Below are 16399 nucleotides of genomic sequence, written 5' to 3'. Positions count from 1 at the left end.
CCATCAGCTTCTGCCCCTACGTGTTCCTCTGTAGTTGGAGCGGGGCTGGGCTGGAGTTGCTGCTGGCTGTGGGTCTCTGGGATCTCCGTGCTTGCAGTGGGCCTGGGGGTCGGTGGGCGGCGGTGGGAGCTGTGGACCTACGGACCTACCTCCGTGGAGCTAGCCAGCTTCGGAGCGTGGAGAGCTGCGGGGGCGAGCTGCTGCGACCCGACTCCGGTGGATGGTGACACCGGGAGCTCGCGGGTCCCCGGTGGGAGACTGCTTTGCGGGGCACCGGCAGCGGCGACTTCTCCCGCCCGAATTACGGGGTTGAGAGTGACCTGGAGGGGGGCCTTACAACGCCCGGCGCGGCTGTAAATTGCCGCGGACTTCCTAGCGCCCACCGGGGGCTCCAACATCAAGACCCGGGGCAGGGCCCTACATCGCCCGGCGTGGCTTTGAGTGGCCGCGGACTTGCTAGCGCCCGCCGGGGGCTTTGACCTCGACTTCGGGAGAGGAATGGAGAGCAGGGGAGAGACAAGTCTTTGCCTTCCATCACAGTGAGGAGGAGACTCACTGTGATGGATGTTTATGTGAATTGAATTGTGTTGGTGTGTGTCTTGGTTCTTTTTTTGTATGGCTGCAGAAACCAAATTTCGTTTGAACCTCATGTGAGGTTCAAATGACAAATAAACGGTATTGTTATTATTGTATTGTATTGGTGTCCCGTTGGTCCTGACGTCTCCGGCCACCGCCCTGGACTGGAGCTAAGACTGGGAACTGTACCGCCCTTGCCCCCTCCCTCTGCAACTGCAAACAACCCCACTCTCCTGCAAGGGCGGTACAGTTCCCGGAGGATGGAAGGTGGCCGGAGACGTCAGGACCAACAGGAACCCGCTCCCCGATGGGCCCCTACGACGCCCCGAGCTGCGCCCCGTCATCCGCAACCCAGGTTCCTCTGTAGTTGGAGTGGGGCTGGGCTGGGCTGCTGTTGGTTGTGGGTCTCTGGGTTCTCCGTGCTTGCGGTGGGCCTGGTGGTCGGTGTCCAATTGGTCCTGACGTCTCCGGTGACTGGCACGGTCCTGCTGCAATCGCCGACGTGAAGACAGTGCAAAGCCCCCGCGCCGGTGCAATGGGCGGGGAGCTGGAGAGGGGAGGGAAGGGGTCACACACATGGCCGGGAAGCAGAGGGGTGTAGGTGGGGTGAAACTGAAGGGAGCGACAATCTGCACTGTGTATCGTGAGTCTACCGTGGGAACTTTTTAACTCAGCGGGCAGGCAGCAGCATATTGTCAATTATTAACCCTCCCGCGCAATATACCCTCACCTTCTCTTTTATGAATGGGGATTTAGTTCCCCTTTCTTCGAGGACCGACCGGAGGTTCCGCTGTCACCTCTGCGGGCCGCCCTCGGTGAACGTTTTCAAGGACCTTTCTTCAAGGACCGAAAAAATGGCCGCTATTTGGAGGTTTTCGTTATTTGGATCTTCGAATAAAAGGTTGTGCACCTGTACCAATTTATTCCCTGTTCTGACAAAGGGCTTTGAACCTGACATTTTACCTCTGCTCCCTTTCCACTGATTCCACCCAACTTGCTGAATGTTTGTGGCATTTTATTTTTTTCAGATTTCCAGCATCTACAGTTGTTTTTTGAGTTTTTAAAATCATCACCTGGTGTTCCCATTCCAGCTGTCCATCATGTTTGTTACTGAAGGACATCACCTTCCAGTCTGAAACAGAGACCTTTATCACCCTGTCTTTAGTGCTGCCGTCCTGTTCCATTTCTGAGAGGACTTTCGATCGACCGTTCCAGTGGTTGGCACTGCTCTCACTCTCAATGTAGTTGATGCTCGATGTGGCATCGCGGACAAACCTTAGGTCATAGTGTCCAACACTGAAGTTCCACCTTATGAAGAGCAAACAAATATTAGATTCTCCACACAAGCTACGACATCCAGCTTTAAAGCACAGTAAAATGTCCCAAGAGGCTTAAGTAAACTAAATACAAACCACAGGAGTCAAATAAAAGGTTTGCTCACCAGTAATAATGGGCAATGGAATTTAAGGAGGGAGGGAGGGAGAGGGGGAGGGAGGGAGAGGGGGAGGGAGGGTGGAAGGGGGAAGGGGGAGGGGGAGGGAGGCGGAGAGAGATGGAGAGCGAGACGGAGAGCGAGACGGAGAGCGAGACGGAGAGCGAGACGGAGAGAGAAACGGAGAGAGAAACGGAGAGAGAAACGTAGAGAGACGGAGAGAGACAGAGAGAAAGCTCTCTAAACTAAACACATAGCTGAATTATTCACGTTGAGTGTATGTTGAAATATGAAGTAAGGCACTGCGAATGGTCAAACAGTCATTTGATCAGTTTCAGCATGAAGGTATTGCTGAGACAAATTGCAGGCTGACATAGAAACATAGAAAATAGGTGCAGGAGTAGGCCATTCGGCCCTTCGCGCCTGCACCGCCATTCAATATGATCATGGCTGATCATCCAACTCAGTATCCTGTACCTGCCTTCTCTCCATACCCCCCGATCCCTTTAGCCACAAGGGCCACATCTAACTCCCTCTTAAATATAGCCAATGAACTGGCCTCAACTACCTTCTGTGGCAGAGAATTCAGGAGATTCACCACTCTCTGTGTGAAAAATGTTTTTCTCATCTCGGTCCTAAAAGATTTCCCCCTTATCCTTAAACTGTGACCCCTTGTTCTGGACTTCCCCAACATCGGGAACAATCTTCCTGCATCTAGCCTGTCCAACCCCTTAAGAATTTTGTAAGTTTCTATAAGATCCCCCCTCAATCTTCTAAATTCTAGCGAGTACAAACCAAGTCTATCCAGTCTTTCTTCATATGAAAGTCCTGACATCTCAGGAATCAGTCTGGTGAACCTTCTCTGTACTCCCTCTATGGCAAGAATGTCTTTCCTCAGATTAGGAGACCGAAACTGTACGCAATACTCCAGGTGTGGTCTCACCAAGACCCTGTACAACTGCAGTAGAACCTCCCTGCTCCTATACTCAAATCCTTTTGCTAGAAAATGCTAACATACCATTCGCCTTCTTCACTGCCTGCTGCACCTACATGCCTACTTTCAATGATTGGTGTACCATGACACCCAGGTCTCGTTGCATCTCCCCTTTTCCCAATCGGCCACCATTCAGATAATATATACACCTGACTACCTGAATACACCAGACATTTATACACCTGACTACTATCAATGTAAGAAAGTGGCTGAGACAGTTTTACAACCCTTGTGAACTACCCATTATCAATAAAACATATTTGGGAAAAGACCTTATGAAGTGGAGACAATCAGGCTGATAATCATAAGAGCATGTGGTTAAAGTGATCATAAAAGCCAAGTAGAATTTGGAGAAATTAAAGAAACAGGTACATATAAGGAAAGTAACGGAATTATAGTCAGACAATTGTCTATCAAAATCAAAGCCTATGAGGTATGTGATGTAAAAAAACTGGATGATTGGGAGCAACAAGTCTGTAGGACAAACATTATAGAAGTAAGGCAAGTCAAATACTTAAAGAAGACCCTGGATTGCAACTCAGCTGGAGTAGTTCAAGTTCAAGTCCAAGTTCAAGTGAGTTTATTGTCATGTGTCCCTGTATAGGACAATGAAATTCTTGCTTTGCTTAAGCACACAGAAAATAGTAGGCATTTACTACAAAACAGATAAATGTGTCCATGAGTAGATGTTACCTAAAGCAAATAGGTGGGATTTTGGAACTTGTAAAAATAAATTTAAGAGTTGAGTAACTACATAATAGTAAGGTAACTAAAATGTTAATTAAAGCTTGAAACTTTGTAACAGTGGTGTAGCAAAGAGGTGAATTAGTTTTGCTTCAAGCAATATAATGCATCTTTGAGGTTAGTTTCGTTTTTAAGTTTACAGCGAGAAAACAACCCTTCGGCCCACCGAGTCTGTGCAAACCAGCGATCACCCCGTACTTCTGTTTCTGTTACACTATCCTACACACTAGGAACAATTTGCAATCTTTACCAAAGCTAACTAACCTACAAACCTGCATGTCCTTGGAGTGTGTGAGGAAACTGGAGCTCCTGGAGAAACCCATGTGGTCACAGGGAGAATGTACAAACGTCACACAGACAGCACCTGTAGTCAGGATCGAACCCGGGTCTCTAACGCTGTAAGGCAGCAGCTGTGCCACCCCACTAACAATATTTGCACTAATTGTGATAGATAAACTATAGTTATTTGGAAAAGTTATTGTCCGGTGTGGTTTATCCGGGGCTCAACTTTAACTAGCAACACGTGGGTTCCCAACTGTCCCAAAATGGAGGAATGCAGATCTTGAAGGGTCATAAGAGATTACCAAGAAGGGGAATGGGCAGGCACTGAAGGGATTTAACAGCAAGGGTATAATTTAATAAGCACTATCATGCAGGAAGCCAAGATTAATCAGCAAGCACACTATTGATGGGTGCAAAGACAGGAAGAGTTCAGACCACCTGTACAGAGTTATAGAGCCAAGACACTGCCACACTTGGGGGCAGTTGACCCCTGTTATAGCCCTGATATTCTACAGCAGCCAGATTATTGTGCTTAATCCAGTGCTGAGAAATCAGTGCTAATCCAGAGCTGAGAGATCATCTCATGAACCGTGGAGTTTGATCAACCATCCGGCAGAAGAAACGCAAACTTGAAAGTCCATACCATCAGATTCAGAAAGAGCTCCATCCCCGCTGCTATCAGAGTACTGAACAATCCTCTCGCGAGCTATGGCTGTAGTCCCGATCTCACTCCACATTTTTAAATTTTATTAGAAGTAAGTACAATAATATGGTACCATAGGTACCTAGTATATATTGGCATGTTACAATTCATGTACAGCTTCTTCTTATTTTTATTTTTGCAATAAAAAGGAGACAGAAAAAGAATAGAAAAAAAATAGTGAAGTGTGTGATATCAGAAAGTGAAAAAAGGAAAAGGAGAAAAGAAAGAAAATGAAGAGAGATACTCCTTTATTCTTCTGCTTTCTACCTCTGCTTCTTTTCTCTTCATTTTCTTTCTTTTCTCCTTTTCCTTTTTTCACTTTCTGATATCACACACTTCACTATTTCTTTTCTATTCTTTTTCTGTCTCCTTTTTATTGCAAAAATAAAAATAAGAAGAAGCTGTACATGAATTGTAACATGCCAATATATACTAGGTACCTATGGTACCATATTATTGTACTTACTTCTAATAAAATTTAAAAATGTGGAGTGAGATCGGGACTACAGCCATAGCTCGCGAGAGGATTGTTCAGTACTCTGATAGCAGCGGGGATGGAGCTCTTTCTGAATCTGATGGTATGGACTTTCAAGTTTGCGTTTCTTCTGCCGGATGTGCTGGAGCCTCAATAAGATGATATCCCTATCTCAATAATATCTTTATTGAGATAGGGATATCATCTTATTGAGGCTCCAGCACATTTTTAAAATCTGCACTTTCTCCGAAGCTGTAGCGCCATGAAACTACAACCTTATATTCTGCATTCTGGTATTTTTCTCTTTGCACTACCTGTTGTGTGTGTGCGGTTTGATTGTACTTGTGTATAGATAGCACGCAAACAAAGTTTGTCCATTATATGTAGGTGCACGTGATAACAACAAACCATTATCAATACCAACTGGCCAAATTGCCTTACTCTTTGAGGACACCTGCAAGAGCTACACGGTGGTGTTAACATTGCAAAACTACAGAGAGATAAGAATTACAGAGAAACCAGAGATAAGAACAGATTTGAAGATTGGAACAGTGGATTGAGAATCCAGAGGGAGGAAAGTAACACTAGGGAGGGGAGGGTATGGAGTAGATATATAGATGTGAATACAGATGGGATATAGGGAAGGGGGTTAGTTAGAGGTTAACTATAAATTGGAGAATTCAATCATCATACTGTACTAATGCGCAATCTTCTTCTCCAAAAAGCCCCAATTTATTCCTTAAATTATCTCCACCTTCTCCAACCCTGGCTTTAATCGGGTTCCTTAAAGAACAGACATGAATTAAACTCACTTCTCGGCACCAGATCGAGGTCCCACAGCTCTGACCGTCTTCTGCGTGCGCTGCAGCAGCAGCAGATCAGATTCCTGGTCCGTCACATCCTCATCCCAGCGGCTGCATCCCCCCATGGAGCAGACGTACTGCATCTGGATAGGGTTGGGTGGGTGGGAGCGGGTGCAGGGGGTAAAGCAGAGGAGATTCCCTGTCAGTAAAAGCACTCAAGCAGTTAGACGGCAACGGTGCAGAGAACCAGCAACTCGTAGCATCCAATATCACAAGCACCATCAGACAACTGAGTCCCCACTGTGGGCTTCACGTAGACACCATGAAGAAAGTATTGCAGTGGCAAGACAAGTTGCAATAAACGGCTGCCACTGTGCCTTGCCAGGACTACAGTGAAGGGCACCCTTCTCCAATGTGAGAAGATGTGCAGGTTTCAGATGTACGACGTTGGTAAAGTGACATCTCGTCAACAACACGCATCATTATTAACATGAAAATGAGTGAAATACATCAAGCTGCAGATTTCCAAGACTTGCTGGTCGATTACTGCTGCTCCAGCATTTTCCTCTCAGCGTCCCATTAATTGCAAAAACGCTAGATTTGCAAGTTAAACTTACAGCAGAAACTCCTTATTAATAGCGCAGCCACATCGTATGAATGGTGTTGTAATTGCTGATGCAAAACTCCATCAATCTCTCTGCCAAATTGGGAAATCTAGTCCTGTAGTATGTAGATTATTCTCGGCATTCTCTGAAATTCATCTCTTGTTCAAACTTCATTCTTAATTAATTTGTTCTTTCCTCCTCTACATTTCTTTCTGCACTTGACTTGACTATTTTAAAGTGGCTTCCATTCTCTTCTCTATCACATAAAGTGTAGATTATTGGTTATACTTAAAGTGCAGATGAGAAATATTAATTGCCACAACCTTGATTGCCTAAAACAATCAATGTTCACTGGCACCCAAAGAAATATCAGATTCACATCCAAAACAGATGAGTTGTGGTTCAATTAGTTTAGAGATACAGCATGTACTCGGGTCTCTGGCATTGCAAGCGCTGTAAGGCAGCAACTCTACTGCTGCGCCACCATGACCCCCCTCACGATGCCTCATCTAAGCTAGTCCCGTTTGCCCACATTCCTCGAAACCTTTCTGATCCATGTCCCCGTCCAGGTTTCTCAGTTACCTTTCCAGTGTCGGCATCCAGCCCGTAGGTTGTCTGGGACTTCCCTCCAACCAAGACTATATCGTCGCCAAGTCGGTAAGAAGATTCCAGGAGAGACTCCACCGTGAAAGGAACCGCCTCCATGCTTTCTCTGTCTCGATCCCATTGGAAAAGGTGCCCATCCAGCGACGGAATGATCACTTTGTTCCCAAAGACCTGCATGAAAGTAGCAGTCACTGTCATTATGCCACATTATGTTATGGGCTGTACACAAACACACATTTATAGTGTAGGGGGTTACATTGTCCTCAGCAGTCCCAGTTAAAACTCTGATAATATCCATTTTATGCTGTACCTGCACAGGATGAAATAACTCCATAACTCAACCTCAACTCTGCTAGACTAAGGCAACTCCACGAACTCAAAACACTCAAGGCAACACCATGAACTAGAAGCTTCTTGGGAGGCTTTATGTAGAAGTCCCAAAGTTGCTTCTGCTGATTTCCCAACAGAATCAAGCAGGGGCGGAAAACCTGAGGGGGCCAGAGTGGACACGTCCCCCCCATGTTTTGAGAGGTGAGCGACATCCCCGCCAGGTTAACCTGTATGGGCTTGCGGGAAATATGGCCAGCGCGGAGAAGCAGCGCTGGTATCTCGTCGGTCCAGGGAGGGCTGTTAGTTAACCCGGTGGGACAGGCAGTTGAGGTGCATTTAGCGCTGGATTGAGCCTCAGAAGCCGCGCGCGTGCGTGTGTGTGTGCGCATGCGGCCACCAAAAAATTGTGTCCCCCGTCCCCTCCATGTTTTGATAGTGAGTTCCGTTCTTGGAATCAAGAGAAAAACCTGGATTGACAGGAACTTAAACCTTTTACAAAGTAGACATACTTTGAAATACCTGTAAATCTTGTTTTGTGTAATACTTGCCTGGCAAACCCTGGTCCTAAAATCATAATTCCATCACATTTCAAATTTATAATTCCATAATATTTCAAAATATTACAAATTCAAACTTAAAATATATTTCAACTACTTAAATCAATGGAGTCATTCAGCTTAAAAGCAGGGAATTTCTGCAAAACCTTTGTAAAGTTCAGGATTGACCTCAACTGGAGCAATATATTCAATTCCATTTGTTGCTTTATAGAACAGGTCTCAAGGGTGTAGGGAAGGTTCACAAAGAATTACAAGAATGATCCCAGAGACAAGAGATTGCTGTTATAACGATAGTCCCAGTGCCTCTGCCACACTTTCTGCAAAGAGGAGGGTGGAGGTCCTACCTTCCGTGCCCTCAAGGTCGGCTGCATGTGGCACCGCTGGGGCACAAAGGCCGAAGGTGGCTGGGCGAAGATGGGGACAATCGGAACACGGCAACAGCTGGAATGGGACTTTATGGCGCCAAAACCTGGCGACCCTTGCACATTCTCTCAGTGGGCTATTTCCTTGAACTTGGTTGTACTTATTGGGGTGGGAGATTGCAACCTTCACGTGGTCCGTCCTGTTTCGACGAATGCAATCAACCTGGCATGCACAATCAAATAAGATCAAATAGAACACGTTGTCCTACAACTTTAGGCTGTGCACGCCTTACGCAAGGAGAAGGTTGTACTTATGAACAGCAATAATTTTACTGAAGATTCAGATTCAGATTCAACTTTAATTGTCAGTGTACAGTACAGAGACAACGAAATGCAGTTAGCATCTCCCTGGAAGAGCGACATAGAATATGATTTCAATAAATAAATCTATTTACATGCATACAGTCATAGACTTTTCTTTTCCTGTGGGAGGAGTGTCCGGGGTGGGGGGGGGGGGGGGGGGGGGGGGGGGTGATTGGCAGTCACCGAGGTACATTGTTGAGTAGTGTGACAGCCGCAGGGAAGAAGCTGTTCCTGGACCTGCTGGTGATACAGTTGGTAAGGATGCTCTCGATGGTGCAGCTGTAGATGTTGTAGACGTTCACCAGGATCTGAGGAGACAGATGGACCTTCTTCAGTCTCCTCATGAAGAAGAGACGCTGGTGAGCCTTCGTGACCAGAGTTGAGGTATTGTGGGTCCAAGAGAGGTCATCGGAGATGTTGACCCCCAGGAACCTAAAGCTGGAGACACGTTCCACCTCCGTCCCGTTGATGTGGATAGCGGTGTGCGTGCCGCCCCTAGACTTCCTGAAGTCTACAATGAGCTCCTTGGTCTTCTTGGAGTTAAGGGCCAGGCTGTTGTCAGTGCACCATGCTGCTAGGAGCTGGACCTCCTCCCTGTAGGCCGACTCATCGTTGTTGCTGATGAGGCCAATCACCGTTGTATCATTTGCATACTTGATGATGGTGTTAGTACCATGTACAGGTGTGCAGTCGTAGGTGAAGAGGGAGTAGAGGAGGGGGCTCAGCACACAGCCCTGTGGAACGCCGGTGTTCAGGGTGAGAGTTGAAGAGGTGTGCTTGTCTAACCTAACAGACTGGGGTCTGTTGGTTAGAAAGTCCAGTATCCAGTTGCAGAGGGAGGGGTCGATGCCCAGGTTACCGAGTTTGGTGATCAGTTTAGAGGGTATAATGGTGTTGAATGCTGAGCTGTAATCGATGAACAGCATTCTTACGTAAGTGTCTTTGTTGTCGAGGTGGGAGAGGGCGGAGTGAAGTGCCGTTGAGATGGCATCCTCCGTACTCCTATTCTTGCGGTAGGCAAACTGATAGGGATCCAAGTGGGAGTAGGCAGCCTTTGAGGTGTGCCAGGACCAGCCTCTCGAAGCACTTGGTGATGATGAGGGTAAGTGCAACTGGGCGGAAGTCGTTGAGGCTTGCCGCAGTGGAGTGTTTTGGCACCGGCACGATGGAGGTGGTTTTAAGGCACGTGGGGACAACTGCTTGGGCAAGTGACAGGTTGAAGATGTCAGTCCAGACGTCTGTCAGCTGCGCAGCACAGGCCCTGAGCACGCGCCCGGGGATGCCGTCAGGGCCAGCAACCTTACGTGCATTAGTCCTACTCAGTGCCACGTACACGTCGTAGGGGGTGAGTGTGAGGGGTTGGTGATCAGCAGGGAGCACAGCCTTGATGGCTGTCTCTAGATTGTCCCTGTCGAAGCGGCCATAGAAGTGGTTAAGCTCCTCAAGGAAGGAGGCGTCGCTGGATGTGGGGGTGGTGTTGGTGGGTCTATAGTCTGTGATGGCCTGGATGCCTTGCCACATGCGTCGGGGGTCAGAGTTGTTGTTGAAGTGCTCCTCAATCCTGAGCTTATGGCAGTGCTTGGCCTTCTTGATGCCCCTCTTCAGGTTAGCCCTGGATGAACTGTAGGCTCGAGCATCGCCTGACCTGAAAGCGGTGTCCCGTGCTTTCAGCAGTAGCCTGACCTCGCTGTTCATCCATGGCTTCTGATTCGGGAATATGGTCACCCGTTTGAGGGAGGTGACACTATTGATGGTGGAGTTTATAAAGTCCAGAACAGAGGATGTGTAGGAATCAATGTCCGTGTGGGAGTCAAGGGTGGCTTGGGCTGCAAACGCCTTCCAGTCAGTGTTTCCAAAACACTGCTGAAGTATGGAGTCCGCTTCCTCTGACCAGACTTTAACTGTCCTCACAGTGGGTTTAACCCGTCTGATGAGTGGGGAGTACTTAGGGAGCAGGAACAATGAGAGGTGATCAGACTGACCAAGGTGGGGGAGGGGGACGGCTTTGTAAGCTTCAGCCATGTTAGTGTAGACTTTGTCCAGTGTCTTGTCTACTCTAGTGTGGAAGGATACATGTTGGTGGAATTTGGGGAGTACAGTCTTCAGGTTGGAGTGATTGAAGTCACCAGCAACAATAAAGGCTGCCTCGGGGTTGTGCGTCTGTTGTTTGCTAATGGCAGTATGCAGCACTTTCATTGCAAGCTTGGTATTAGCATCAGGAGGGATATAGGCTGCAGTCACAACAGTGGAGGTATACTCTCTGGGCAGATAGAATGGTCTGCATCTAACCAAGAGGAACTCAAGGTTAGCTGAGCAATGACTCTCGATGATGGTGGAGTCCGTGCAGCATGCTTTATTTACATAAATGCACAGACCTCCACCTCTGGTCTTACCGGAGTCTGTTGTCCTGTCCGCTCGGAGTAAATGACGCCCCGTTAGCTGGATGGTGCTATCAGGAATGTCGATGTTGAGCCAAGTTTCCGTGAAGATCAGGATGTTGCAGTCTTTGATCCAGTTGTGGGAGGTGATCCTTAGCCGGAGTTCGTCCATTTTGTTTGCCAGTGAGCGCACGTTAGCGAGGAAAAGGCTAGGAATCGCTAGCCTGTGTGGGGCTAGCTCTAACCTGGCCTTTAACCCACCTCTGCGTCCCCGGCGGTGCTTTCGTACGCGTCGCCGTCTGTTGGTGCTTCCGGTCGGCCAAGCTGGCTTGGTGCGCGCTGGTGTTCTGCCGCTCCGTTGCTCCGCGCCTCCGGTGGTGGTCTCCAGCTCCACGGCTCCGCTGGCGGTCTCCAGCCCCGCGGCTCGGGTGGCATTCTCCAGCCCCGCTGCTCCGGTGCTCCGTTGCTCTGACGAGCTCAAGAGCGAGACGGAGATCGCCCAGAAAGTTGTTGCAGCCGCAGGAACCGAAGTCCAGAAGTTCCTGTCGGCTGTACGAAATGGATACAAGACTGCTCCGTGTGAACAGCCTTGAAGCAGGTAGGGGAATTGTCACTATTTTTCCCATTCTTGGGAGACACGGGGCGTCGCGATGTGCCCGCGCTGCCGCCATTTTGGTTCTGCAGGTAACAACAGGAAATCACTTTACCGTGGTATATGTGATAATAAAGAACTATTAAACCACTGTGAGGGAGGTTTGACCAAGTATAAAAAATGACACGGTGGTATTATAGTGATGGACTGAACTACATCCACAACTCAATGCAATTTCTTGTGGTCTTTGTTTAGCAATACCACTGCCTCAACTTCTCCATCTTGGTCTGGTTTGGCTCAGCCAGACATAAAAACAGCTTTTCCCCCCACAAGTTGGAGGGTAAATCTGAAGAAGGGTCTCGACCCGAAACTTCACCTACTCCTTTGCTCCATAGATGCTGCCTCACCCACTGAGTTTCTCCAGCATTTTTGTCTACCTTCGTTTTTCTACGAGTAGTAGCTCTACTCAATAACCAAAAGTCTGTCGCCTCATTTTGCTCTGGTATTTTATTTCATTCACATGTTTAAACTGTAATGTCTTATTATTAATGTTTAATGTTTTATGTGTCATTCTTAAATGTTACTGTATGTCGTGTTGTTACTTGCGAGCAGAGCACCAAGGCAAATTGCTTGTATGTGAACATACTTGGCCAATAAACGTATTCATTCCACAAGACCATACAAAATTGCAGAGGTGTGGATGTAGCCCAGTCCATCACACAGACCAGACTCCCCCTCATCAACTAATTCTACTACTTTTGCCACGATATCTGAGGATGTGCTGGCTCTGGAGAGGGTCCAGAGGAGGTTTACAAGAATGATCCCAGGAATGGCGGGTTAACATATGATGAGCGTTTAACAGCACTGGGCCTGTACTCGCTGGAGTTTAGAAGAACGAGGGAGGACCTCATTGAAACGTACAGAATAGTGAAAGGCTTGGATAGAGAGGATGTTTCCACTAGTGGGAGAGTCTAAGACTAGAGGTTAAATTCTCAGAATTAAAGAACATTCTTTTAGGAAGGAGATGAGGAGAAATTTCTTAGTGGTGAATCTGTGGAATTCTTTGCCACGAAGGCTGTGGAGACAAAGTCAGTGGATATGGCAGAGATAGATTCTTGATTAGTACAGGTGTCAGAGGTTATGGGGAGAAGGCAGGAGAATGGGGTTAGGAGGGAGAGATAGATCAGCCAAGATTGCATGGCAGATTAGACTTGATAGTAGAATTAGGCCATTCGGCCTTTCAATTATGATCTACATTAACCATCTGCATTTCAGGGAAAGTAGCCAGCATAATCAAGGACTACTTACCCCAGTTATTCCCTATTCTCCCCCTGTCTCGTTGGCATGAAGATACAAAAGCTTGAAAGCATGATCCACCAGATTCAGGGAAAGCTTCTTCCCTGCTGCAAACAGCCCACTTAATGGTCAATTCATAAGGTAAAGGGCCTGTCCCACTTGGGCGTCATCATTTACACGTCGTGATGTGCGCATGGTGCGTGGTGACGTAAGCAGTGACACGCAGTCGCGTGCGGCACCCCAGGATATTGGGATGTACAAAATCTTTGTGCGCCATCTGCATGATGTGCAAATGACGCCCAAGTGGGACAGGGCCTTAAGGGTTATAACCCCAATGCCCAACCAAACTCATTGTGGCTCTTGCACTTTTTAGTTTTTAATCTGTACTTTCTCTGTAATGCTATAATGCTGCAACACTATATTCTGCATGTTGGCATTTTTCACTTTGGAAAGTCGAATGCAAGGGGAAAGTATACAGTTTATGGCAAGACTGTACATCATTGATGTATAGGGAGATCCCGCCTTCATAGGTTGGGGCATTGAGTGAAAGAGTCAGAAAGTCAGAAGTTACACAAGGAATGACTGTTTGTATGGTTGGAATCTGGAATACATTGCCCACAGGTGTAGTGGAGGCAGGTTCCAGTGTGGCTTTCAAGGGGAGACTGGATCAATAATATTGTGGAGAGACAATTGTGAAAGGGCAGTGAGAGGAAGTGGACAGATGTCTATAGAGATAGCATAGGCTGAGCTGAGTATGGGCTGAGAAGCCTTGTTCTGAGCTGTAAGTACTATGATTTAAACATAATTTTATTTAGTACTCCAAGATATTTTAAAATTTAAGTCTGCTTTTTGATTTTCTCCCTGTTCAGGCACTTTGATCAAATTGCAGTGAATGGACACTGGAGATCCCGTTGATTGAGGCCTGATAACAACAGGCACCGGGAAATGGTTTTACCATTTTGATAGGTTTGTAAACCAGTAAAAGTACCATTATACCACCAATCACTCCATCTTTAAAAGGCTATACAATCATTGAAAGTACACTTCAAACCAAGCAAGAAACCAATTAATAAACTTCAAACCTATTGATACTCAAGACTTTAGTAGAAGGCAGTTGTATAAACGAACAGGGAGGGGCGGTGGGTTACATCAATGATTAGTCAGGTTAGTGCTTCCACTCAACTGGAAATCAGTTCAAAGTGGTTTTAGCAACACTTTGGGAACACCAGATTCCCATCATAAACTGATATAAACCAGGAATAAAGCATTTTTATGCCCTCCCTATCTATGGAGCATCTTCCAAGTTACCAATAACCTCAATACATTCCAGGTGATGTTCAGCATCAGCAAGACACATAGCATGAAGTTGCACTTAAACCAACATGATACAGTCCTTCCTTTTCCTGGGCCTTATCGGCCAATTTTATAATTCACAGATAACAGTCAAACTGCTGGTAATACCGTGACAGGAATAGCAGTATTCAAGATATCTCAAAAATCAAGAAACAGTTTGCCAAAGTATCTAAATGGACAAAAAAAACAAAAAAATCGAAGAATGCACGGAAATATAAAATACTGTTCACACAAAGGATAAAATAAAATATGCATATACATTCTTCATAAATGGTGCTGAGATAGTAATGAATGCAAATGAAAAAATACTGTCAGAAATATTCAAATTGTGGAGGCAGTGCTGAAATGTAAGCAATAATTACAGAAGCTTGGGTTTAAGAGCCTTGAAATGACTGGATGAACAATGCACTGTCAATCTCGATGCCATCAGTGTAGAGGATATTAAGGGAGATCCCGTGTGCTCTATCAAGTGGATGCAAAAGAAAACAACCTGTAAGTATCAGGGGAGTTCTCCCTGGTGTTCGGGGCAATATACACACATCAAAAATCAACAAGACTGAAATAGATTATTTAGTAAAATATTTCATTTCTGTTTGAAAGACCTTCCTGAATTTCTTTCCACGGAAACCAAATTTCAAAAAGTCTTCACTGACTATGAGGTCAAGAAAGATGCACGATAAAATGACATGGAAACAAATTGCTAGAATGTTTAAAATTCAAATTGTAAGCTAAGGAAATTCAGAAAGTAAGTTTATTATTACTGAAATACAGTGAAAAGCCTTATTTGGTATGCAATTTATTTGCATTCATATGACGAGATATGCTCTCTACAGTACACCTGTAGAAGTTCAAGAGGGTGTTCGTTGACATACCGAATCTCTGACCCATCATCATCTGTATTCCATCCACAGCGAATTTGAAGACAGAATAGAAACTGCGTTTGGCATGTTAGCAAGAAAGCGAAAGGCATGTTGGCCTTCATAACAAGAGGAGTTGAGTATAGGAGAAAGAGGTCCTTCTGCAGTTGTATCGGGCCCTACTGAAATCACACCTGGAGTATTGTGTGCAGTTTTGGTCCCCTAATGTGAGGAAGGTCATTCTTGCTATTGAGGGAGTGCAGCGTAGGTTTACAAGGTTAATTCCCGGGAATGGCAGGACTGTCATATGCTGAGAGAATGTAGTGGCTGGGTTTGTATACTCTGGAGTTTAGAAGGGTGAGAGGATATCTTATTGAAACATATAAGATTATTAAGGGTTTGGACACGCTAGAGGCAGGAAACATGTTCCTGATGTTGGTGGAGTCCAGAACCAGGGGCACAGTTTAAGAATAAGGGGCAAGCCATTTAGAACAGAGATGAGGAAACACTTTTTCACACAGAGAGTTGTGAGTCTGTGGAATTCTCTGCCTCAGAGAGCTGTGGAGGACAGTTCTCTGGATACTTTCAAGAGAGAGCTAGATAGGGCTCTTAAAGATAGTGGAGTCAGAGGATATGGGGAGAAAGCAGGAACGGGGCACTGATTGGGGATGATCAGCCATGATCACATTGAATGGCGGTGCTGGCTCGAAGTGCCAAATGGCCTACTCCTGCACCTATTGTCTGTTGCGTCCTCCTATACACTCATTATCATATAGTGAGAGGGCTGAGCTTACCGCCTTCAGGAGCTCCTGTACTGATGTTTATCGATGTTGCCAATTCGTACAGGTTGTGCTCTCAGCATTGTAGCGTATCAGTTCCACAGACAAAATCCAATGACCATAATGGAATACAGGTGAATTGAACAGTACTCTAGCTTATGGAAGGACTGTTCGGAAGCCTGATAACAGAGGGGAAGGAGCTGTTCCAGAGTCTGATGGTGCGCACTTTCAAGCTTTTGTCAGATGGGAGCAGTGACAAGTCTTTGATTATGTTGGCTGCTTTCTCAAGGCTGTGCAGATAGGGTCAATGGT

The 16399-nt window shown here is 46.3% G+C and overlaps 1 protein-coding gene across 1 annotated transcript in view; it reads right to left on the bottom strand.

The window, feature by feature from the left end:
• The window catches only part of eif2ak3 (eukaryotic translation initiation factor 2 alpha kinase 3), a 94278-nt gene that overhangs the window by 37997 nt on the left and 39882 nt on the right, over window positions 1-16399 (bottom strand). The window contains exons 3-5 of the mRNA XM_033035494.1: window positions 7197-7391; window positions 6019-6152; window positions 1650-1884 (exon numbers count right to left, since the gene is read on the bottom strand). Coding sequence (XP_032891385.1) covers window positions 1650-1884; window positions 6019-6152; window positions 7197-7391 — 564 coding nt within the window. The remainder of the gene's footprint in view (window positions 1-1649; window positions 1885-6018; window positions 6153-7196; window positions 7392-16399) is intronic.

The sequence above is a fragment of the Amblyraja radiata genome, chromosome 1 (genome assembly GCF_010909765.2).
Source record: "Amblyraja radiata isolate CabotCenter1 chromosome 1, sAmbRad1.1.pri, whole genome shotgun sequence".
Classification (NCBI taxonomy): Eukaryota; Metazoa; Chordata; class Chondrichthyes; order Rajiformes; family Rajidae; genus Amblyraja; species Amblyraja radiata.
The sequence above is the reverse complement of the archived record's forward strand: the minus strand, read 5'-3'. Positions and strand labels throughout refer to the sequence as shown.